Source organism: Lolium perenne, chromosome 5 (genome assembly GCF_019359855.2).
Source record: "Lolium perenne isolate Kyuss_39 chromosome 5, Kyuss_2.0, whole genome shotgun sequence".
NCBI lineage: Eukaryota > Viridiplantae > Streptophyta > Magnoliopsida > Poales > Poaceae > Lolium > Lolium perenne.
This window is the reverse complement of record NC_067248.2, coordinates 1,217,197-1,242,653: the sequence shown is the minus strand read 5'-3', so window position 1 is coordinate 1,242,653 and position 25,457 is coordinate 1,217,197. Positions and strand designations below refer to the sequence as shown.

The window sequence follows — 25,457 nt, the reverse complement described above, 5'->3', positions numbered from 1 at the left end:
CATAGGGTGAATTGCTTTGGCATGGACATACAGAGTCTTCAAACACCCAATTTGTTTTATCTACTTTGCCAATCATTTCTGTATAAGTTCTGCTGTCCCGCCTGGTTATTTCTCTACGCACGCAGAAGAAGACATTCGAGTGCAGAACAAATTGTGAAAGTACAGTTTAAACGGTGGTAGCACTAGTTAGTTTTCACATAGATGGTAGCTAGGTTGCACCTACGGTACATTCCAACGCATGCAAAATGTGGTGACTCATAAAAATCGACAAAGAATAGTAACATTAATTTGTTGGTTCCTTTATTACGAAGATGATGGTATCCACACAAATTCCAATGCGCACTGCAAAAATGTACATGGTGACTGGTACAAAACAATCCACGAAGACAGCCAAGGGTGGCATCATACAGTATACTGAACCGAGTAAACGTCAAAAGCGACCGCTGTCACCTTCATTAAATGCGAATCTTTGTGGGAAGATCAATCGATTTCCATTATTCCAATTCTGTGAGTATATAGGACGGCGATGCTACACACATATGATGCCCCCGTTAGAGAGAGAAAGAGAGATAGAATCTAGAAAATTAAATGATGCTAGTAACTACCAGATTCATGGGAGATTCGTTTACCTTTTTGCCATGTGAACGTATGCAAAACCATTAACATATCCCATATTAAAGTTAACCCTGTTCTCATACCTGCAAAATTGTGAAGCAATGTATTCATCCACCGTTGCCATATATTTGTACCATTGATGCATGGCGTCATTAAGAAGGAATGGGAAATGCAGTTGCATTGTATGTCGGAGTGAAAGATGTTGGCTAGCGTAGGGGAATAAAAATGTTACCTGTGAGTAACTGAGTCACAAAAAGCAACAGTGTGGTCATCTGACACTGTAAGCAAAATCGGACGACCTAGGAGACCTTCAACCACAGCAATAGCCAATGGGCAACCACGTTGGAGTCCCTCGATATCTTTAATAATTGTATTTGTTTCCAAATCCCAGATCTGGTAAAAACATGGAGCTTGAGGCGTGTACAACAAAAAAAATTACTCATGCAACATTAGTACTATTTCCTCTGTTCCGAATTAGATGTCATAGATTTGTAGAGATTCGCATGTACAACTAGAGCGCTTCTAGACAAATCTGCCACAAGTAATTCAGGACAGAGGGAGTATTTTACTTATTTTTTCGCGAGCTCTGCATATGTTACTATAAAACAATATTGAAGATGTCGTACCCGTGCACTCCCGGACCAAGAGCAGCGTGTAACCAAATACTGCAAATCACCACCCGGGCTGAAATAATCAAGACTAGTAGCATATCCGAAATTGCAGTCCAATGAGGCGACACGAGTAGGAGAATACATCATGTTCCAGATCTGTCAACCTCAAGCATGAGTATGAAATTATTAGGGAAATTGATATGGAAACTGCTCGTATACTAAAAAAATCTTCACCAACTAATTAATGAACCTTTATCGTGGAGTCACTTGAACAACTAGCAAAAGTGGTTCCCGCAGTCTGCGGGTTGAACTTGACTTGAACCACAGAGTCTGAGTGTCCTTCGAATGTCCTTATGCACTGCCAGCCAGCCTCCCAGTTCCAAAGTTTGATGAGCTTGTCACGAGATGCCGAGAGCACAAATGGCTCACCAGAGTGAACCGCCAGTGAGGTTATGCGACCCTCGTGAGCTCTAAAAACCCGCAGCTTGTCCATTTTTACATATGAATATACGTGGATGTATCCTAGATTATTGCCGACCACAAAACACATTAACGGCTCGACGAATTTAGCTGTACAAATGCCTGTTTTAACTCGGAATGTCATCACTCTTGTCTGCAAAGAAATGCAAAATGCTTGATTAGTCTAGTACATGTCCTCCTCCACTATTTTAAAGCAACATTTAGCAAATGCAAAATGCCGGTCACTTCGGACGCGGTAGCAACTGCTGCCGATGCCGCGCTGCCTGCGTTTGCTCAGGAGGAGCCCGGGGCAAGCTGGCAGCTTGTTCGCCCACCCCACTTGTGGCGACGCCAGAGCTCATTCAAGGCAAATTCAGGCTCTCATTCATTCACAGAGAAAGGAAGGGAGACAGAGTGCGCGCAAGAGATCGCGAATGCCTCAAATGCTTTGCGATTGGGCACATTGCCAAGCACTGCAGAGACCCCCCATCAGGTGCCGTTACTTCTTCAAGTTGGGGCATATTGAAAGAGTTTGCCGCAGAAGACTCCGGGACCTGCAAGCTCAAGCCAGTTCCTCCGTGCTAGAGGAGCTTCCTCTGCCCCCACCGCCTCCCCTGCCACCGCACCTGCTTCCCCCACCGCCGCCCAGGCAAGATCAAGGCCAGGACCGTCCACCTCTGTTGCTCCACCAAGCTCCGACCGTTGCTGCTCCCTAGCAACCCCAACCCACCGCCGACCGAGCCGCCATGCCGCGTCTCGGGGATCCAGAGCTGCGCCCGGCCGAGGGCCACGTTGTCATCGCCTCCAACGCTGCCATCTCGCAAGTGGAGGACAGCCTCGTCAACCATGATGCCTTCATCCTCCTTGGCGGCTCCAGGTCGCGCATCAACAACGCGGAGGTGGCCATGGCCATTGCCGAGCATGAGAAGCTGGAGCCGGACTTCTTCCGCGTCGTCCCCTTCTACCCGGATGACTTCTTCGTCTCCTTCACCTTCCAGCATCACCGGGAACTAGCGGCCAGCTAGGGCCGCTTCACTGCGAGGGCCCTCGACCTCCACATCAGCCGATGGAGCCACCTCGCCAACGCCGACACTGCAGCGCTCAACCACCACGTGCACCTGCGCCTTGAAGGGGTGCCTTTCCAAGCCTGGAACTTTGATGTCGTCGGCCGCATCCTCGGCAAGAACTGTGTGGTCAACTACTTCGATGTTGCCACCACCATGAAGGAGGACGTCTCGGCCATGAGCCTTTGGGCTTGGTGCTCCAGCCCCTTAGACCTGCCCAAGGTCATGTGGGTGACAATCCTTGATGGCCCGTCGCCGGTCATCGACGTTCGTGCCGACACGCCGCTGCAAGGGAAAAAGGGACTGACCAGCAGGGTCATTATCCACCTGGATCTCCACGAAGACCTGTCGCCTGACGCCGAAGGCCGGCCGCCTCATCACCCGCCGCGGGAGCGCCACGACTGGCAACTGGGATATGTTGCTGGCGAGCGTGCGCTCCGGGACCGGGACTGGCGCGCCCCAGCCCCCAGCGACGATAGCCACCGTCGCCGTGACAATGACCACCGCGACCGCGGCGATAAAGATGACTGCAGAGGCCACCATGATGACCGCCCGCAGAGCTGGACTGGCCGCCTCTTCCATAGCCGCTCTCGTGCTCCTGCTGCTAACGATCGACGCTGCCAAGACAGTCATGGTGACCAGCGGCGTGGTGACCGCCGCGATGACGGACGCCGCGACGACTGGCGACACACGGTTTCCCCCTGCTTGGTCGCGTTGACCAGGCCAGCCATCAGCGTCTCCACGACGGCAGCGTCGTACCTGACTCTGGTGGCCTGATGCTCTCTCGGGAGGCTCTTCGTGGATGCTCGGCAAGTCGCGGTCCTTCTTGGGGTGCGCGTGTAGGCCGCACTGCGCGCCATCCACTCCGTGATGCGCCATCGAGTCTAGTGTCTCGCCGCCTCGCCAATCCACCCCGCGCTCTACCAGTCATGCCCTCTCCTGCGCCAGGCTCCTTGACTTCGCTAGCACCACCTCCCAGATGGCCATCGAACCTGCTGACGGGCGCTCACCTAGAACTCTTGTGCATGGCCACGACAACGACCTCGCGCGCACCCCTCCCAGTACGGGGCTCGGCCATTTCATTGACGCTGTGCCGAACAAGCTGCTCGAGGGCACGGCTTCCTCCCTCGCCAGGCTCCCTTGCTGGCTGATCTGCCCATCCAGTCGCCGCGCCCTGCACCTCCCACGACCCGGTGCAAGACGCTTGCTAGCGTCACATGTTTTGACCTGCCGCACGCGAGCCCGCGCCTCAAGCTCAAGAACCGGAAGGCGCCCATGGCGAAGCTGGCAGAGAGGGTGCCGTTCAAGCGGCTTGGAATCATCAATGACGGAGAGATGCTCATAGAGGTTGCAATCACCAAGTTTGCTGCTATCTTTCAGGGTAAACTTCCAGACATCACCGTCGTGGCGCTGCGTGCACTTTTCCGCCTAGACCGCGACCTCGCTACTGCCATCGAGGACACGCTCATCGCTCAAGGTGGAGCGGCGGCCCTTGATCAGCCGGAGGCTGGACCAGTCACTAAAGACGGAGATGTTACTGCTCAAGGTGTGAGTCTCCGGGGCGCAATGTACGCCATCGCCAACACTCTCCAGTCGGCTCATTTCCAAGTTCGGCCACACCCTGCCACTTGCTCGCTTCATCTTCTAGGCGCATGTAGTGGTACGTTGGTCTGGGCAACTTGGGTTGGTGGTCGTGTTGTGGTGGTTGTTCGGCGTTGGCTGTGACGTGGTCTGGGGAGTCTGTGCCATGCCTCCTCGCCATTCTTGGGTTGAGGTTGGGCAAGGCGATCGTGTCGTTGTTGTAGGAGTGCGTTGTAAGCCGAAAGGATGTGTGGTGTTGTAGCCATTCTATGGCGTTTTCTTGTCAGCTTAATACAATGACGCGCACTCCGTTGCGGGTTCTCAAAAAAAAGACGGAGATGTTGGTTCAAGCCCTGCAGCAGGATCGGTTGGCACGGTGTATGCACTGGCTGCCTGAGCCCCTGCACCTCTCTCCATGGGTCATTTTCGTTAATCATGTTAATCAAGAACTCTAGTCTGCCAGTGCGGCCGCTGCCGCTGTTTACCCTGATGACCAGGGATCGTTCTGGCTGTATTGCTTCTGGGAGCTGTTCCCAGCTATTGTACCGTGAATCTTTGCTTTGGACAAGTTTGTTTGCTTGCTTGCTATTCTGTTTTCTGGGCCTGCTTGGGTTACCAATGGATGACGACGACATTAGGATTGCAATCTGGAATGTGCGTGGGCTCAACGATCATGATCGTGGTGAAACTATCAACGAAACGATCTCCGATACCTCCTGTCATATTGTCTGTCTTCAAGAGACAAAGCTTGATCATATTGACTCCTTCATTGCTGCATCGATTGGGGGCCATCGCTTTGCCGACCGTCCTCCTGATGGCACCCGTGGGGGAATTCTCCTAATGTGGAACCTAGATTTTGTGGATATCACCGACACGGACGCCCTCACCTTCTCCCTCTCGGCCATGGTTTCCACAAGAAGATCTGATGACAAGTTCAAGATTACCATTGTCTATGACCCAATTGACTATGCTCTCAAAGATGCCTTCTTTCAAGAACTTGTCGACCTAAAGCCGGAGAGCGTCACTAAGTAGATCGTTCTTGGCGACTTCAATCAAATCCACCGTGCCCATGACAAAAGCAATCTAAATATCAATAGGAGCAGAATGACAAGGTTCCGGGCTGCTCTCCATTCATGTGAGCTAATTGAGATACCTCTCCAAAATCGAAAGTTTACTTGGTCCAACGAGCTCGAGCTCCTGACCTTAAGCAAGATCGACACCGTCTTTTGCAATGATGAGTGGGACTCTAGTCATGACGGCTACATCCTGCATGCGCTCTCCTCCTCGCTCTCGGACCATTGTCGGCTCCTCCTTGCTAGTTGCCGGGGTCCAAAGAGGCCATGATCCTTTAGATTTGAGGAGTTTTGGAAGCAAATGCCTGGTTTCTTGGATGTGATTAAAAGCGCTCGGGCTGAGCCCTCCACTCACTCGGAGCCTTACCACATTCTTCACCACAAGCTTCTCACCATCGGAAGACATCTGAAACGTTGGAGCCAACCCATTTTCTCCAACTACAAGACCCAACTTCACATGGCCCTCATCGTCATTCATCACCTCGACTTGGCTATGGGGAATAGAGCATTATCCCAAGATGAGCGGGATATCCGGGCTAGGCTTAAAAGAAGGGTTGTTGGCCTTGCGGCCTTGGAGAGATCCCAGAAAAAGCAAAATGCTAGGATAAACAATCTTAAGCATGGGGATGCCAACACTCGCTTTTTCACCGAGAGCTAATGCGAGGAGGAGGAAAACCTTTATCTTCAAGTTGAGACACAATAACGGTTGGGTTTCCTCTCATTTGGATAAGCAATCTGTGGCCCAACACCACTTCAAGACCGCTCTAGGCAAATGCGAGCCTAGAACCTTGGACTTCAATTGGGATTCCCTGAACCTACCCACCATTTGCTTGGAGGACTTGGATGCACCTTTCTCGGAGGAGGAAGTCAAATTGGCTATCGCGGAGATGCCCTCTGGCAAAGCGCCGGGACCGGACAACTTCAATGGAAAATTCTTTGTGTCTTGTTGAGAGATCAGCAAGGCCGATGTTATGGCGGTGATGCACCGCTTCTCCAACCTTCAAACATCCAACCTTCATTAGCTTAACTCCGCTAATATTGTGCTCATCCCGAAGAAAGATGGTGCGAAGAAAATCTCCGATTACCAACCCAGTAGTCTCATTCACGGTTTTGCAAAGATTGTTGCTAAGATCCTTTCCACTAGACTTGCCCCCGGATGAAAGACATTGTATTCATCACCCAAAGTGGTTTCATTAAATCAAGAAGCATCATGATAACTTCATGTTCATCCGCAATTATGCTAGATGGCTATATAAAAGGGAAAAAGCTTCCCTCCTCTTCCAGCTTGATATCAAGAAGGCCTTTGATTCGGTCCATTGGGACTATATTTTAGATCTCCTTCAATGGATTGGATTCCCTCCGAGGTTTTGTGATTGGGTAACCGGTCTGCTCTCTACCTCAACCTCACGGGTCCTTCTCAATGGGATTCCGGGCGATCCTATTAAGCACGGTCGCGGTTTGCGTCAAGGCGACCTGCTCTCCCCGCTTCTTTTTGACATTGCTATCAACCCACTTCAACGCATCCTTGAGGTGGCCACTTCCCAAGGACGGCTCCATTGGCATGCCGGCAAGGATGCCCACTTCCGCACCTCCTTCTACGCGGACGACGCGGCGATTTTTATGGCGCCCATCAAAGAGGATAGCTCCATGCTTGCGCAAATTCTTAGCAACTTTGGAAATGTCGCCGGCCTCTCCACAAACTTCAACAAGAGCTTGGTTGCCCCAATCCATTGCAACGACATTGACCTCACCGACATTTTGAGTGATCTTCCGGCCACCCGCACTACCTTCCCAATGCGTTACCTCGGCCTAGCCCTTGCTCTCAAGAAGCTAAAGCGAATTCACCTACAATTTCATGAAGATAAGATAGCCGGTCAACTTGTTCCTTGGCAAGGGAAATCTTTTGACATCACGGGTCGGACCGCTTTGGCCAAATCGGTTCTCACTTCTCAAGTCATCTACCTTCTCACCGCCCTCGACGTCCTAGTTGAGTTCCTCCTTGCAATCCAAAAGTTGATCCGCGCTTGGCTTTGGGCGGGAACCGATAAGGCCACGGGTGGGAAGTGCAAAATCAGTTGGACCTCCGTTTGCCGCCCCACTTCCCTTGGTGGTCTTGGTATCATCAATCTTCAAATGTTCTCCCGGGCTTTTCGACTTCTGTGGCCTTGGCTTGATTGGACGGAGCCGGACAGTCCTTGGGTGGGCACCAAGTTCCCTTGCAACAAGGAGGATATGGAGTTTTTCTATGCCATGAAAAAAGTGACCATTGGGGATGGGAAAAAGGCCTCTTTTTTGGATGCCCCTTGGGTCGATGGGATCAGCCCCAAGACCATTGCGCCTTCTACAAGCTTTCCAAGAAGAAAATGTGGGTGGTACGCGCCGCCCTTCATGAGAACGCTTGAGTGAAACAAATAAACTTCTCTAATGGACTTTCGGTTCAACATCTTGAGGAATATGTGCGTCTTTGGCACTTCACTTCGCAAGTACAACTCAATGATGATTCTCGCAAATCGATCATTTGGAAGCTCACCCCTTCGGGATCCTACTCTTCGGCTTCCACTTACAAGGCGCATTTTGTTGGCTTAACGCGCAAGGACATGAATAGCACCGTTTGGAAGATATGGGCTGCCCCTAAATGCAATTTTTTCTCTTGGCTCAAAATCCAAAACCGTGTTTGGACGGTGGACCGCCTCCAAAATAGGGGTTGGCCTAATTGTGGAAATTGTTCCCTTTGCAACCGGGCTTCAGAGACGGCGGCTCACCTACTCTTGAAATGTCGATTCGCCATTAGAATTTGGTACATGGTTAAAGAGTGGCTTGGGCTCCACTCCTTTGAGCCTTCGGAGATGGCCACTCTTTTGATGCTAGTCTCTTGGGAGCTTTGGAACGAGCACAACGCTAGAGTCTTCAATAACAAGAGCACTATGTCCATGGTAATCATCGCACGTATCGAATTGGAGGCGAGGTCTTGGAGCATTGCCAGGGCAAACACTTGGGTCACTTGTTGCCGGGAGGTTATTGTTTTATTTATTTGGGTTTGTTGCCTTCAGGCTTAAAAACTGCTGTTACTATCTTCTTCTTAATCAATGAATGAAGGCAAATCTTTTGCCTTTCCTTCAAAAAAATATTCTCAAGTTAGCATTGTGTGTCCTCATCTATTTATCTCTACCTAATACAATGATTGTAGTCATAATATATTATTAAAAGGAGGATAGTTTCTGCCAAAATTTACATCTTCGCCGGTTGGGCCACCTCATTCTCCACCCCTGCCATCTCTCGCCCCCAGAATGACATCGCCCTCCTCTTCTACGGCCTCCACTAGAAGTTCCGCGTACATCTTGGCCAGGTGAAATGGTGGAAGCCATAACTCATCCATCTCTTTAGGAATTAGGGGTTGACTATTGATACCGTGATACCAGGTTTGTGCAGCAGCAGATTTCAGTATTTGTTGCTGATGTACGGAAGTTACCATTATTTTATTTCACTTCAATCAGAAATTTCTTTAAAAAAGATATATCCACGTCTTCTGTCCTTTAGTTGTTTTCTAACTCTGCCTTTTATTTCAGCATTTGGAATTTCTGGGTGATTCTGTGTTTGATCTACTATTTACACGGCATCTCTATGTTACCCATACTTATGTTGATCCTAGAGAATTAATAGACTTACGTTCTACTTTGGTTAGTAATGAGAATTTGGGCAAGTTGTTGCAAGAAACAATATTCACAACCATCTGCAACATGGGTCTAGAATACTTTTAGATAAAATTACAGAATATTTTAGGTCCAATTTGGAGCGGCAACTTCCAAGGGAAGGATAATGAATTCCTTCAACATGCTACATGTAAAGTACCTAAGGTTAGAAACATAGTTTTACTTGTGTTCCTTATCTTAGGAGCCTACTTCTCAATTTTTGTGCTTTTATTGTTTCTGTGATGGCTCTTTCTCTATGGAGCTCTTCCCCGGCCAACATTATACATTGAAGTTATCAAGTTGTTTTTGGTGTTTGTTTTACATGTACTGGGGACATTATGGAAAGAATTGCTGGTACAATATTTATAGACTGATATTTTAATGTTGATTTGGTTTGGAAGACTGTTGGGCAGTTGCTTTCTCCAGTGATTACCCCCTCCACCGGCGGAACCTCTTGGGGACCATACCAGGCCATGGAACGGTCTTTCAAAACTAAAAAACTATATTAGTAAGGCATTTTGAGCCATCAGGTTCATTAAGGTATTAATTTCTCAACAATAATTGGCCCAGTGGCTCAATTTGGCCCAGTCTGCCCCAACCGGCCTCTCCTTGAGAGGCAGCCACAGTCCGCTTGTGTGTTGCACCCTGGGGTATTTATGTGGCTCATGTTGTTATGCTTTGAAAATAGATTATATTTTTATGTCAGTTATCTATGATTTCTAGTGAAGGATGAAGAGATTAAGAAAAGATGGAGAGATTAATTTGATGGGTTATTCAATGATGGGAACGGGAGCACTATACCCGAGCTGGATGACTCCTTTGATGACACCAACATGTTGTTCGCGTAGATGATCCTAGATCTTGATGTTAAGGAGGCCATAATAAAAAGGTAAAAGAAGGAAAGGCCCTTGGCCCCGACGATCTCTCCATTGCGATGTGGAGATGCCTTGGAGACGTGGCTATAGTATGGCTAACTAAGCTATTCAACCATATGTTTTGGTCAAACAAGATGCCCGAAGAGTGGAGGAAATGAATAGTAGTACCTATCTTCAAAAATAAAGGAGAAATTCAAATATGTACTAATTACCGAGGAATTAAGCTGATGATCCATACTATGAAGCTTTGGGAGAGAGTTGTCGAGTATCGCTTGGGGTCAAAGATGAATGTCAATAAAAACCAATTTGGTTTTATGCCTGAGATATCGACTACGGAGATGATTATCTTTCTTTGCCATTTTTTGACGTAGATCGTGAGTAACATTCCATATTTTTTGAAGTATTTTTGAAAGAATGGTATAATAATTGGCATCTCTTTTTCATTGCACACTGTGCTGGGGATGATAGAGGGATGATATTACATACCTGGTTTTGATGGTTCCAAATAGAGACCTTCCCACTGGAATGACCAACCAATATCCTGCGCGACAGATATGGATACTTAAATGTAGAATAATACATGATATAAGAGTGTTTACACAATTATTGTACCAATTACTCGTTTTGTCATTTACCACTATATGTTAATTAAATAACTACTCATCCACACTTACTCCTGACTGAGCAACAAGTATAACACATATATGTAAGAAAATATGAATCATTCGTTGTATGCTAAAATTTAGATGAATTAAACAAAACTCGTAATGGAAATCTGAAAGGTTATTGTTTTTTATATAAATTAGTTTACCTTGGCTATTGAATGGCAAAATAGACTCCCTCGAGTTTTATAAAGGTGGTTGTTTTGGACATAGAGAATTTCATCCTTTGAGAAAATTGTGTAGAAATACCTTTCAAATATATAGATTATATACTGGAAATCATATGTATATATGTTTTATTCGGCTTTATAAATACACCGCGGAAGAAACAAGTGCTAAAAGTTGAGTTTTGGAGACTATGTCGATGTCCAAAACGACAACGTGTATGAAACCGGAGGGAGTATCTCCCATGAATTTTTGTTGATTCGAAGGTTAAAGGGTATGGATATTTTTTCAATTTTATTTGGTTGTAGTTCTGTTTTCAACTGTGTTGATGTTCATTGACTTGACTTTGTTAATGTTTTTTGTGAAGTGCATATTGCATTTGTTAAATAACTATCTTTGAATTAGTAGATAATTATGCCAATGATTTTTTAATTAGTTACATATGGGGGGGTGGCGTTTGGTGCTCGAGTGCTCAATCCTGATATCTAGACCGCACTTTCTTACGTGGGATCCATGCCAAACTCATTTTAGTTGCAGATACGTGCGACCTAAAATTTTATGATTTTAGTGGCTTTTTAAGGATATATTATAGGCTAGTTCCAATTGCTAAATTTCAGTGAATTCGTATGGTGTAACCACAAGTGCCATTGTGCATGGAATGTTTGTTGATTTTATATTTTAAGTAGAACAACTGCTACAAGAAAATGGTATTTATGTACATAATTAGTAGATGGCTAATTTTACATAAATTTATGTTAAAGTTGTTTTAACAAATGCATCCAATATATAACGACATGTGTTCTAGGCGGCATTTCGTTTATGTGTGCATTTTGCATGACATCTGTGTATTATTGTTTCCATATTGTTTCTATTCACTTTACTTATCTTGTATTTCCACAGATGATGTTATCACATACGTGGAATTAAAAAAATGAATATATTGTGTGATTTGAGAAGTAGCGGATTGTCCAACAGTTCGAGAAGATATCATGCATTAAAATGAAGGAAAATCCTAAAGACAGAGGAGAACTCGCTCACCAGTAGGTGGGAGATGGAAGGGGTCAGCCCTTGAGCAGTTAAGCCGACCCTTATGATTCCCCCTTTTCTTTTCAGTACCAATGGTTTACTAAGTATATAAATGTGTTATCGCAAAAAAGGTGTATACATGTGTGTAGTCCCAAATATATTAATTTAACCAAGGATTGCCAATCCATACAAAGTTAGTGTGTGAGGATGGCTTGGATCTACAAGATTAGAGATAGTTTCCAAGTCCTTTTAGTTGTTTGAAGAATCACACCAAGAATAGGAATAGTCATACTATTAAATAGGGATAAGATACCTGATCTGGTAGATGAAACTTGCTGCTCAGTTAGGACTAAATCGTTAACCAACATATATCCACTGATACGAGCTTGAAGCCAGAAGTACCGAGATTGTCCTATATCGCGAGGTCTAGAAACTTTGCTTGGTTAAGTTACTTTAGGCTCATAGAGCTTCAATGGACTGATTTTGAAGGTTGTGCTACAAAAAATGGCCTCTAAAGGAATCATATCCTCAAGGGTTGCCATGGGTGCTATGCTTTCCAATCAGGTGTTGATGGTGTATAATTCGTTCCTTCTAGGATTCACTCCTACTTTTGTTGGATTATTATATTTTTTGTTCTCGGTTATACTAGTTTGATTCGGTGGTACCTGGATTCGGTTCTGGACTTGTGCATTTCATGAGCACCGGTCATGGTTCGCTTCCCATGTTTCCGAGATTGGATTCCTTTGAATGGTGAAACCCGATTTTTGAAACCTCGGTAGCATCTGGTCTCCAGTCGGCAACACGGGGAAATAGTTCTCGAAATGGATGTACAAAGTAAGTCATCAATCCTGGTGTGACTATGCTCCTTTAAGAGCAACCGACTTTGAGAAAATCATTTCCATTATGGATATGGAGACTTCAAAGATCAGATAGTTGAGTCTAATCCCAGGGTGAATGGTTCGGAAGACAATGCCTTCGATGATGAATCTTGTTGAGAAACTACTCTTTTATATTGGCCGGATATAAGACACTAGTCAATCAAATCATAGCGTCAACGGTTTGAACTTTGAGTTATTCATCTACACTCTCACACTTATTGTTCTTGAGTCCCATCTTAAGAGAGGAAACCTTTGTGATTGCGATTGAGGTTTAGTTGAGAGTCAAGCAAGAGCATCTTCGAGCCTAGAGATGATGATATATTTCTCTTGAATATTTAGCATCTCCTAGTTGTCTAGGAGTTGATTAGGAGATTCCATTTTTGTGGATCCTCCTTAAGAAGTTTGTGAAGGCCCGAGGATCACCTCAAGATCCACCATGAGTGACTGGGTAAGTTCTTTTTTAACTTAGCTCAAACAGAAGAATGTGAAGTGCAAGTGATTTCTAGGCTACGTGCCTAAGCCTCACCAATAGAGACATGGAGTTGCGCCAAAGACGTGAACTTACGGATACATCCAGTGTCTTTGGTTCTAACTCATTACTTACTTTCAGGTTTTACTTTGTTTTTATTTGGGCTAGTCCTTGCAAGTTCATTTATTGCTTTAGTTTTAGTTAGCTCTAAATTTCTTAGATTTTGATAATATCCTCTTCATCAAGGCCAATCGAAAACCTCGGTCTTTCAAGTTCCTTCGACATATCTTTTTCGTCCTGGTACTTCAAGAGAAGCGAATCCGGATCCAGAGACAGGAGGTAAAGTATTTCCTCTCAAATATAAAAGGGAAAATCAATCTATTCGACCTCGTCCATAATAGTTCATAGCGATCAACATCTCCGCGAGAAGACACACATCTTCATTACCGTTTTTAACACCTCTATTAATTTTTTTTTATTTGGTGCTTGTCCTAAACTCATCTCCGGAATTACCAATATTTGGTAATCTTACTCTAGACTATTTATAATCTTAATCTTTTTATTCATACCGTGATTGCTTCTTTATCCCCATATTCAAGCATTTCATTGTTGATTGTGACTTTTTTAGTAATTTAGTTAGTTCTCCGTGGCACAAAAAAATCCGAAGTGAAAGTTAAGAACATGATTGGAAATAAGTGGTTGAGTATACTCTCATGCATCTTCATGAATGTTGCCGTTTTTTTAAAAGACATAGATTGTGGAGTGTTAATTAATGGTTGTTGGTTGAGGCATAGATTCTGGCGTGTTAATTAGTGGGTTTTTAAAAAGCAGTCATCCCATATTTTGATTTCCATATAGTATGTCACGGTGATGTATTAAAATATATATGGTTGTCTCGTCAAATGTGACCTACTCCTATGATGGGATTGAGGTGGAGAAAATTAGTTCAGACCTTCAACAAGGACTTGACACTCGACTCGCGACTGCGAGTCGTATGAAACTTCTCCGATGTCGAGACTAGAGGATTGCGTAATTATGCAAACAATTTCTCACGGCCGACAAGACTACATGCTATTTTCACACGATTTCTCCATGTCCAAAATTGAAATTATTTTTTGATGATTTTAATTATGCCCGCCATGAAAAAAAAAGGCCCAGTCTAGAAAGTTCTGATTTCTGGTAAACTCACTACGAGTAATGTTTTGACTATATACCCTGCTGGTGACATATGCTGAATTTTCCTATAATCAGGCTCAACTTGACTTTGGTTCAAATGATTTGCACATATACACCTCATCCAGTCAACCCCTAAAAGTGATCCAGCTAGAAATTAAAAAAAGGAGATGCAACTTGGAGTCTAGGCTATCGTATCCCAAAAATAATCATGGTGCAAGTGATATGTATGTATGTTAAATTTACTATAGAAAAGTTATCCTAAAATATCTGCTTAGATGACATGAAAATCGTAAAGTAAATACCTGGTACAGGCATCAACTTACCAAGGCTCTGTTGAATGCGTATCTATTGTAGTAATGAGGCTCGAACCCTCCATGCAGTCTATACCCTCCATGCAGTCTATGATCTACAGAAATCGTAATTTGTAAAGTAGTTCACCACAGATAAGCAAGATTTATGGAAGAGAGAAATACCTTGATTCTCGGTTTGACCGGCTGCCGGATAATAAACACAATAAGCACCCGTACCAGTAAGTAAAACAAAAGATCAAACAAAGCAACAAATATCAGACGTTATCCAGATGCACGTATAATTGACCTAGAGCATGTCAAGTTAAAGTTGGTTTGCCTATAACACAAAACGGACCTGAAAGGTTGACGTGTTACCAGCAGTCGTTATTGTTGCTTCGTGCACCCTACCTCTATTGTCAGTTACATGGAGTGGGTAAGAGATCGATTTGCTTTCCAGGATATCCAGCATCATATTCTCATTGCAAATGCAAGGGCACATCTACAAGACGATTCCAAAAGAGCTGTTAATTAGCATATACAGACAGAAGTATAAACATATATGTATACAGAATTTTATTCTATACCGACATGTATACATTTTACAGGTTCTGCGTGGGAATTTGTACTAGAGAAACATAAATAAATTAGTTTGATCTTTGCACAGGAAGCTACCGTGTTTTACTGTTGGCCGCTGCTTGCCATACGACTTTACTATCATGGAAAAAGAATATCAGGTTCTTTTGTCCATCTAATTCTGATATCTGGACCACCAAAGTTTTCAAAACGATCTGTGCCAAAATCAATTACTAGACACATACGTGCGTGCAGAAATCACGATTTTTTTTAAATAATACGATTTTTTAAAAATAATACGATTTTTTTATTAATTTCGGAAGTGTCATGCAAATTTTCAAATTTGCGAAAGTGTGACCGGGTCGGCTACCAGTTGGCCGATCGGCCGGCCCTGGGCCGATTGGGCCGTCGGCCGCGCTGGCGCCTGGCCCCTCGTCACGTCGATGAGCTCGTCGGTGGGCAGCAGGTCGATCGGCCTACTGCTGACCGATCGGCCTGCAGCTAGCCGACCGACTCCGTTTCCCGCCCGAAATTAGGTTTAGGGTTTCATCTCGGCGCAAACGCAAAAAAATTCCGCCTTTCTGTACTGCCACCCCTCTCCCGCCTAATTTTCTCCCGCCACCGCTCTTCCGCCATCGCTCTCCCGCCATAATTCGGCATCACGTTTTCCCGCCATGTTATCAAAAAAAATTCTATAAATGCAGGGTTCGACACTCTTCACTTCACACAGACTTCTACCTCTTCTCTTCCTGGCGTTTCACCCTTAGCTACCATGAAGTTGTAACTTAGCTATGTTTTCCCGCCCAAGATATCCCGCCAAAAACTACCCGCCAAACTTAATTCTCCCACCAAAATTAATTCTCCCGCCCAAGATTTCCCGCCAAAAACTACCCACCAAACTTTGCCCGCCAGAATTGTCCCGCCTAAATTTCCCGCCAAATCTCCCGCCAAATCTCCTCGTCGCATTCTATAACCAACTTTCAGTGTTCTCGCTCTCCACGAAAGCAAAAGCGAGGGGCACGATTTGATTGTTGCCGTCCATTCCAATGGCGGTCACGATTTGACCCTTGTACTGCCCAGTGAGAAACGTGACGTCCACACATAACACGGGTCGACAGTGCCTGAATGATTCGATGCATACACCGAACGAGAAAAACACTCGATGAAGAACCCTGTGAGTTGGGTGCTCTGGCAAGACCATGTCCTGGATGTTCACATATGTGCCTGGATTCCTCGCCTGCAGCGTGTGCAACAGACGAACAACAGAGTCGTAAGCGTCATGGAACGAACCAAATCTCATCTCCAGCGCCCTCTGCTTTGCCCTCCAAGCCTTGCCATAAGAAATATTGTACTGATGATGCTTCTTAACATTTTTCTGTATAGCAGTTACTCCCATGGCTTGACCTTCCACTATTTCTGTGTACAACAACCGAGCTATGAGAGTGGACGAAAGGTTTCGATGATCCTGCCTGATACTTGGAATAACACAAGTGTGCGGCACATAATCGCTCACCTTCCATGTTGTGACATACTTAGGAACATAGCCATGCACCCTTCCCGGACAATTGATGTCCATACATTCCATGGTCAAGTATTTTGATGATGACACACTCGTCCTGAACTGTCTCTGTGTCGACATTGCCCACTTAATAATTGCTTCCTGCATATGTCTCTTCGACTGAAAAGTGGCTCCTTTCGTAACATTGTTCATGTGATACTCCCAAGCAGAATTGTGGCCATCGTTTATTGTCATTGCGGACGCAAAGTCCTGATTCCAACTACCTGGAATAGGAAACTCCTCTCCGTTATCTTCCTCACCAGAATCATCGGACGCATCGGCATCACTTTCACCATCGGTATCTTCCTCTTCCATCTGGTTCTGCATGTGCTCATTTCCCTCGTCACCATCAACCTCACCACTGTAACCATCTTCACCTCTGTAACCATCAGACTCACCACTATAACCATCTTCTGCATGGTGTGACTGACTGCTCTGTCCTGGCTGGTAACCACCGCCACCACCGGGTGCCTGACTGCTCTGCCCTGATTCGTAACCACCCCCTCCATCGTAAACTTCTTCAGGAGATGCAACCTCCTTGGCCACCGGAAGCACTAAGGCCACGGGGTGAGTTCCTCTCTTCTCACACCCTTTTAACCAACTCACCCACTTAGAACTATCATCTACCGGCCTGAGATACCAGCTAATGTTTGTTAACGACTTGGTCCACAATGCATTCACACCAACTGTGTAAACTTCAGGATTAAGCCCGAAACATGATGTCAACCAATCCTTCACCTGCTCCAATGTCCATGTTTTAGGGGCAGTCATTTCCATCTCTACATACTTGAACTCACTCAGATCAACTCCCATCTCATTTGTTCGGACAGAACCCAAACCATAGTAAAATACTACGTTCACTATATTCGACATCTCTGCTGACCTAAAAAAAATTACGTAAGGGTCAACAACTACCGGATCGACTACAACATGTCACTAAAGATTAGGGTTTACCCTTGTAGCGTGAGCAGCCTCTCCGCAGCAGCACCACGCAGCAACAGCACCACCAATCCTTCACCTGCTCCACCACACCGCTCCTTACACCACCTCCAAGATCCACCTCTTCATCACTATTGCTGCAAAACAGCACCACTAATCGCCTCCAAAAGTTAACTCATCTGTAGATCGGGGTTCCCCTAACTCGTACCACCAAAATGGGCTAGTTTTGCTGGATAAATCGGTTGAATCTGAGCTAATAGGTGTTTGCTGAGAGAAGTTCGTCGGGAGGACTCGAGCTGAAACCAGAGGAAAGGAGAGAGGAGGAAGAAGGGGCCGCATGCCCGCCCTAACCCCCTTATCCCCCCCTGGTTGGCCGCCAGCTGGCCGATCGGCTAGCCACTGGCCGACAGCCGCAGTCGGCTCGGGTGGGGGGGGAGGCCTGCAATCGGCTGATAGCTATCCGATCGGCCGGACACTTCCGAAATTAATAAAAAAAAATTGTATTATTTTAAAAAAAAATCGCGCAGAAATCTGGGTATTGCTTTGGCTGTATTGCCTCACAATCGCAGTGTACAATGGGCTGCCCCCTCAGGGATGCAAGCGTTTGAATTGGGTCGTCTCATGCGCCAAATAATCACAGAGGTTTAGTGGAACCATTTGTGGACTAGCGGCCCAAGATGATGGACCAGATCAGGTTTTATTTTTGGTTTATTTGTTCCCTCCATCCGTTCGCGAGACTCCGTATATTGAAGTAAGTTAATCAATTTAAGGTGACGTATTCTGAGAAAAAAAACTCAAGACCAGGAAGAAGAAGACACATGAATTTAGAGATGTGTTTTGTTCGATGAGCCAATGGATGAGGTAGTTGGTTGGTACTAGCCTGCTACGTCTACGTAGGCGCTTGAAGATGGTGCATGCATAGGGGACATGGTGTTGCGGTTACACATGAACGGGGATGTCCTCATTTATCATTTCACGTGTGTGTGCCATGCTACTATGCATAAATAATTCTGGAGCCCAAAATACAGGTGGGAAGACAACCACTAGCATTAACCTCAGTACTAAACAGCAGTACACATATGAGGATCATTTGCACCTGAGAGCCAGATCAAATATCCATCTTATGTGCTATATATTGGTACTCCCTCCATATCGGTTTATTATTTCTGCGCGTATACTTAGGTTGTCAATTTGTAAGTTGGTCAAATTGACAATCTACCGATACGCGCAGGACTAATAAACCGATATGGACGGAGTATAAAGTAAGGAGTAAGGCATTCAGGTGCAGTGGCGGAGCTTGAAATATATTCATGGGCGGGCCAAGCTAGATAAAAGCAAAATATTATTCCAAACCATACTATTTCACATCATTTCTTTTTCTTTCCATGATAAAGTCAATTCTTCTATAAGATTATGAGTGGCCTTTCCATGGCGCTTGGTTGTTGCAATCTACAAACTTAATGAAAAAATTCACAATTCAGTGAATAGATGCTATAAATTACCAAGGTGAGTGGGTGAGTAGAAACTAGGCAGGATAAGAGGAGACGAGAAGGACAGAAGAGGGTGCCGACTGGTAGAGCTCATGCCGCTGTTATGCCTCCTTGCTCCACTGCTTCCCTTGAGTCCTCGCTCTATTTCTGTCCAAATTGCTAACTCTAGGGGGACAATCCTTACGGCCATGACATCCACCAGCGCCGGGTATCCACACCGGTGTTAGTCAAAGCTGGAACCCTCTTGGCACGACAGTTACCCTTATCCACGACCTGATTCGACGAACGCTCCCATATGATTTGGCCCAGCGTAGCAAAGATCACCTGACGATGGTCAAAGTTGGAAACCTCATAGCACGGCTACAGCTACCCACGACCACGAGCTCTCTGAACTTTGATCGTCTCCCTGGTCCGGGACGTCCCTAGCTAGCAGAGCAAAGACATCTCTGATTATTCTAAATCGCTTACCAGCTGCGACTGTCGGACCCAGCATCGCGACCTCCGATCGACGGCCAAGTCACTCATACAAGAAGAGGCATTGAGTGATGGTGGGCTGGTGCATAGGGGTTAATAATTTTGCTGCAAAAATCTTGGGCGGGCCATGGCCCAGTTTGGCCCCAACTAAGCTCCGCCAGTGTTCAGGTGGGATTGGAAGTTTGATACCGTGCCAACTGAGGTACACATGACCATAAATAACAACATGAAACACACTCTACTATGTGTGGTGGACATCACTACAATTGTGATCACAGTTTTGTTAACACGTGATAAAAATGTACTATACTGTCTCGTCTCACGTGTACACAATTATCCGATATGGGAAAAAAATGAGAAATTATGTCATTAATTAGAGATCACACCTGGTGGTCTGAGCCATTTCTTAATGCGTCAAAAATCCGGATTCCATACTCTGTGTTATTCAGATTACTGACGATATCCCCAATACTTGGCCTTTTGTGTCGATCAGTCTCAACGCAAGATAGAGCTATTTCGATGCACCTCCTTGCTTGTATAGAATACGCATGTGGCGCTTGTAGCCTATTCATCCAGTCCATATGTACCTAAAAATTCAAACAACAACTAACTCATAAATGTGTAACATTGATATCGATAAAAGGCAACACTTTGTCTTACGAGATCAACAAACTGTTGGGAAGACATTTCAACACTTCTGGAGTAGCCATCTCGTCCGGTCATTATCTTTACTAGCAATCATCGGCGCGGCGGCACGCCGCGCCATATGTGGCTGGTTGACGGTAATATTTGGTGGTGGTAAATGTTTGCACAGCGAGATAGTAAAGGCAATACTGGGTCTCTTTGGCAATTGGTTTGAATAAAAGTCAGGACTGACGGGCTGCATGGTTACCTCTGCCTGCACAATTTTTTCCCATTTGAGAAATGTCTTTATTTTCCTAAAAAAAAAGTAGCAATGTCTCTATTTCTGTAGGTTGTTCGTTTTGTAACACTGTTACAAGTACACCTGAGTATCTCAGTGAAACGATGAAAAGAAGAAATAGGAAAGAGAGAACACCGGAGCTCTAATATCAGGGGCAGTCGCGGGAGCAGACGCGGACGCGAGCAGAGTCCTCTCCTGCGGCGGCGGTCTGCGGTGGCTGATGTGGCTGGCCGGAGCCCTTTCCTGCAACGCGCCTGTTAAGCTTCATGCACTAGCCACTTGAACCAAAAGTCCGAACTGATGGAAAGGGCTAGGCAATCTACTTGTACACTTCACAACACCGGTGCCGGGGCGGGCGGCTGCGGCTGCGAGAAGAGGGGGGAGAAGAGATAATTTTTAGAATAAATTGTGAAAACCATGTGAAAGCCAGGATTTGAACTTGAGACCTGGGGCTCTGATACCATGTTAAGCTTCATGCACTAGCCACTTGAACCAAAAGTCCGAACTGATGGAAAGGGCTAGGCAATCTACTTGTACACTTCACAACACCCCCACTCGGGTGTGACGGGAGAAGAGAGTCAACACGTGTAGAGAGGCAAAGAGGCAGCGGCGGCGGCCGGGCGCGGGACGACGGGGTGCGTGTTGTGAAGTGTAGATGTGGATTGCCTAGCCCTTTTCCATCAGTTCGGACTTTTGGTTCAAGTGGCTAGTGCATGAAGCTTAACATGGTATCAGAGCCCCAGGTCTCGAGTTCAAATCCTGGTTTTCGCAATTAGGCCTAAAAATTGCTGGTGCCCCCTCTTTAGCCACCGCTGATGCCCTGTTTGGGTGTGCTCTTCTTCTTTCACGTGTTGACTTTCTCTTCTCCCGTCACACGTGAGTGGGGGTGTTGTGAAGTGTATATGTGGAGCCGTGGCGGTGGTTCAGGTCCTGCCACTCGGCCCTTAGCACCGGCAGCGGCGGTGTGAACAGGCGTATTACCGAGGGGCAAGATGGAGGCGCCACCGAGAGAAGGAAGGAAACCGGTTGGCGGGAAGTACTTCCGGCGGACCTTGAGTACCCAGGAGCACATCAAATCCGATATGCAACTAATCGTGTAATGATTGATACTTCGAGTAATAAAGCGACCTTTATCGAAAAATCGAGTAATCGGTACGTTCTTCTCTCTTGGGTCACTGAAAACGATTTTTCGTATGTGCTACTACTGCTATCTAGTTAGTCCAGCTAGCTTGGATTTTGTCCTTTTCAATTAGAGAGAGAAAATCATTGCACTTTGAGTTCTATCTTCAGTTGATTAAACACAGTTCCATTCTCTCTGCACAATAAGCTAAGGCCAATGTAGACTTAGAGCACAGACCTGGAAGTACAACTTCCTTGAGGCTTGAGAGAGATGGTAGCTCCGAAAGCGATTGGCTGTTGATTTCTACAGAACAAAACTTCAAGAGCTCAAACTTACGGCGTACTCCTTCAAACTTCAACGACAACACATCATTCACATTCTCCAGCTCGATCCAGAGCCTAACACCACGCTGTAGAACGTCTATATATTGAAACCAAGACAAACGTTAGCAGCTGAGGAACACTATTTCTGACACTGCAATGAAATGCCATCCCCTGGTCCATAAATCATATGACCAGGTCTGTCCATGAACAATAACAATCAAAGGAAAAAAAAGAGACGCAACAGGACATATAATCGATGTATTTTCATCACAAATGAGCATATAAATTGGGTGCAGCACCATACACACGTAGAATTGAATTGAAATACGATGATACATTGGTGATACTAAACATAGTACAGGCGCGTATAACTCAATTGAAATACAGTGTTACATTGGTCATACTAAACATGGTACAGGCGGGAAGCAATTCAGATAAGTTGGTCAAGCGTGTGGTGTCCTAACAATGGATCTGCACGACCTAAATAATGAACCAGTATGAATAAATTGAAGCTTCATTCTTCTGGGCATGCCCGGCGATGGGAATATCTGCTGCAAATCAAGATCTAGTTCTTCAGGGACATGGATACCATATAAACAGAGCATAGCTTGATATGGTAAGAACTTTGTTCTACTCAAACGAAATGGTGAAGACAAATATGTCTTTGGCTTGATGCGGGCACTGTCAAAAATGGTAGCAAGCAAGATTTCAAGTCTGTGTGCAAAGTTTGAATTAAATCAACAGAACCTATACCTCAAAATTAAATCTCCTCCTCTATTCCGGCGACTTCCTTTGGGAGCTATTCCATGTCCCAGATGAAATGTAGCAGCCTGGATTTCACCACCAATATGTAGAAAGCTTCTCAAATTCCTAGAGAAGGAATAGCTAGGACTTAGGAATTGATTTATTTTATCATCATAACTGACTCCCACTTCTGATGAATAAAATACAAAAACAGATTCCCTTAATTCATTGCTATAGATACCTACATGATCAGTCGTTTGAAAAATGCAGTATTGTATTTCTCTTTCCAGTACCATAAGTAAACTTCAAACATCAGTACATAAGAACCAAGATAAATGCCGCACGGCTCATGAATCTCTCTGCTAGAAAATTCCTATAATTGCAAAACTTCACCCTATAAATTTGTCATGTGTCTATTAACATGCGATGTCTAGCAAACATTGCCGTTATCATGACAACAAAATAATATGGTGGAAATTCAATCTAACTAATTCAATTTACATAAGAAACATAAGATCTCCAGGGAACCATAAAAAAACTACTTCTCTGTCCAAGGTGCTACGGCGTGAAAAACGCTGGCATGAACAAAAAAAACTACACACATTAAATTTCACCTGAACATTAGAGTAGATAAGAAAATATTTAATCTCCAGCTATCAAAATCCAAGTATGCAGCAATCTAGGACCAGACCGTTAGCTATCTCCACCAACTCCCCAAAGCCCCAAACAACAGTTGCAAGTATTGTAAAAAAAGAGAAGGCAAAGTCAATCATCAATGGGTTCTTATTATCACTTTTGCAAACAACACAAAAGTGGAGCATGCGCTATAAAAGACCTAAACATTACATGTCCATTGTTTTGCTTCAAACCCTTCCTACCAATAATCAACCGAGAAAACCAATAAAAAATTAGAGTTCATGTCATACTAAATGGAGAAAGATGGAAACAGAAAGTATTTATAAATCAGAGAACCAAGCAAAAGAACAGTATAAACAGGATCACCATTGATAAACTGCAATAGAAGCCCCAGGTGAACTATTTTAGGCTTCATAGATATATGATCGAACAGTTTTGCATGCACAAATTTATGTACATCAGGGAGAGAGGAGCAGCAATACCAGCCATGTGTATGAGAGAGGAACAAAAAACAACACATGTGCTAGAGGGAGGGAACACCATCTGCAGCTATATGCTGCAGCACATACACAAAGAGAGAGTAGCTGCCACACAACGCGCGCAAGAAAAAGCAGCAGCACCGCATGAAGATAGCATTGTAGGAGCTTGCTGAAATAGTTTCCTGTGTAGTGTCATGTCGTTCAGTTGATCAGTGGGCTGAAAAAACTTCAGTTTCGTCTAATGAATATATATACTATTCATGTATTTTTGTTCATGTACAAAATATCACCTTGAGGAGTGGCTCTCTTTCTATAGAGAATCTGGAGCAGGATTATGACGCAATGCTTCATCCAGCGCGTCGATCATCGAGGTGGCTTTCCAGGAGCACAATCTGCATCCAAATATTATAATAATCTTGTTAGACCAAAGTGATGGACAAATTCAGCATCTAAAAATAAAAATTTGTGCCAGTTCTTTCAAGATTCAGGATCTGATACCTCTTGCATGTGAGCTAAGAACACACAAAATCGGTTCTTGCCTCTTTTCTCAGATTTCTGTGCCTCGCTTTTGAGCTGGATTGCCTTATTGGCTTCACCATGTAGTTGAGAGTTTCAGTTTCTACCATGCTGGAACAGACCACATGAAAAAATCGCTCAGTACTGAGAACCCGTGGTATATAGTATAGAAGACAAACAATAAGAACTCACCAACTTCTGCCGATTCAGTGTTTTCTGTGAGAATGTATCCCTGTCATTTTTCTCCTCTAAATCACTTTCATTACACAATAAATAAAATGATTCCTAAATATCATTTGTTGGCATCAACATGAAAAGCGAACACAAAAGTTTGCAGGGGAAAATATCATATTTCAAACCTTTTGGAGTACTTGTGCCTACACAGATGAAGAAATCTAATGAACCAGAAACAACACCTCAGCGTCATCTTCGTTACCAGCTGAAAGTGAAATGGATGATAGACAGAAAGAATAATAAGAAGCCAATTGGGATAGATGTAGATACTGCAAAAATCAGTGGTATTTGCAAATAGTAATTTCAGACCTGCACTACCAACCCTTCTAGAGATGTTTAGGGGCAATGCTAAAAGGAGCTAATTGTGTTGGTTTACTAAAAGCAAATGCATCTCGTACATACCAGCAGATGTGACAATGGTGAATTCAATCAGCCACAACACCTAAAAAAATGCAGTGACATCATCAGCTGCAGATATAAAACTCAATCCAATCCTTTGTGAACTCTACTGTAAAGAGCAAACTAAGGGAAAAATACCTTGGATTCAGTTTGGAGGATTAGTTTCTTCAGGGGATTGGGATTTCTGTGACTTCTCCATGGATATGAGTTGAAATAGAAAGGGGGGGAGAGAAATTCCCACATGGAGCACATGGAGGCGTCCGGGCTCCATCGGAGCTGCTCCTCATGGCGCACATTGACCTCCTCTTGGCTGTCCCCTATCTCCAGCGCCATGCCGAGGTTCTTGATGATGTACCGCACGACGCCTCTAACACGAAGTCGCGGCTGCGCGACCCCGCCGCGCCCTTGGAGATCGTG

General features: G+C 44.9%; 1 protein-coding gene and 2 long non-coding RNA genes across 5 annotated transcripts; all 3 read right to left on the bottom strand.

Annotated features, from left to right (window-relative positions):
- Nucleotides 1–278: 278 nt before the first annotated feature.
- LOC139830053 (coatomer subunit beta'-1-like) lies at nucleotides 279–15,128 on the bottom strand. Its single transcript, XM_071819701.1, has 9 exons — nucleotides 14,989–15,128; nucleotides 14,817–14,837; nucleotides 14,667–14,749; nucleotides 10,454–10,508; nucleotides 1,477–1,839; nucleotides 1,242–1,382; nucleotides 848–1,008; nucleotides 630–698; nucleotides 279–529 (listed from the first exon to the last, which is right to left on the bottom strand). The coding sequence occupies exons 1-9, from the start codon at nucleotides 15,103–15,105 to the stop codon at nucleotides 481–483; spliced, it is 1,059 nt and encodes a 352-aa protein (XP_071675802.1). The 5' UTR covers nucleotides 15,106–15,128; the 3' UTR covers nucleotides 279–480.
- A 4,708-nt stretch (nucleotides 15,129–19,836) lies between these two features.
- LOC127319787 (uncharacterized) lies at nucleotides 19,837–20,398 on the bottom strand. The gene is made up of 2 exons (XR_007862682.1): nucleotides 20,328–20,398; nucleotides 19,837–20,254 (listed from the first exon to the last, which is right to left on the bottom strand). It is a non-coding gene; the product is annotated as an uncharacterized lncRNA (long non-coding RNA).
- Nucleotides 20,399–22,365: 1,967 nt separating this feature from the next.
- LOC127319783 (uncharacterized) lies at nucleotides 22,366–25,101 on the bottom strand. 3 transcript variants are annotated; one of them, XR_011744493.1, is made up of 6 exons: nucleotides 25,044–25,101; nucleotides 24,767–24,846; nucleotides 24,600–24,639; nucleotides 24,390–24,518; nucleotides 24,182–24,283; nucleotides 22,366–24,073 (listed from the first exon to the last, which is right to left on the bottom strand). It is a non-coding gene; the product is annotated as an uncharacterized lncRNA (long non-coding RNA). The 3 variants fall into 3 exon arrangements; XR_011744492.1 differs by having other exon boundaries at nucleotides 24,600–24,846; nucleotides 25,044–25,090; XR_011744491.1 differs by having other exon boundaries at nucleotides 24,600–25,045.
- Nucleotides 25,102–25,457: the final 356 nt, after the last annotated feature.

Bases quoted from the DNA above. Each gene is read 5' to 3' on its own strand.
- LOC139830053 (XM_071819701.1), bottom strand. From the start codon at position 15,105: ATGATGCTGGATATCCTGGAAAGCAAATCGATCTCTTACCCACTCCAT. The intron at 10,509-14,666 runs GTAAGTTGATGC...TCTGTCGCGCAG, and splicing joins ACGCATTCAACAGAGCCTTG to GATATTGGTTGGTCATTCCA. The intron at 1,009-1,241 runs GTACGACATCTT...TGTTTTTACCAG, and splicing joins CTTGGTCCGGGAGTGCACGG to ATCTGGGATTTGGAAACAAA.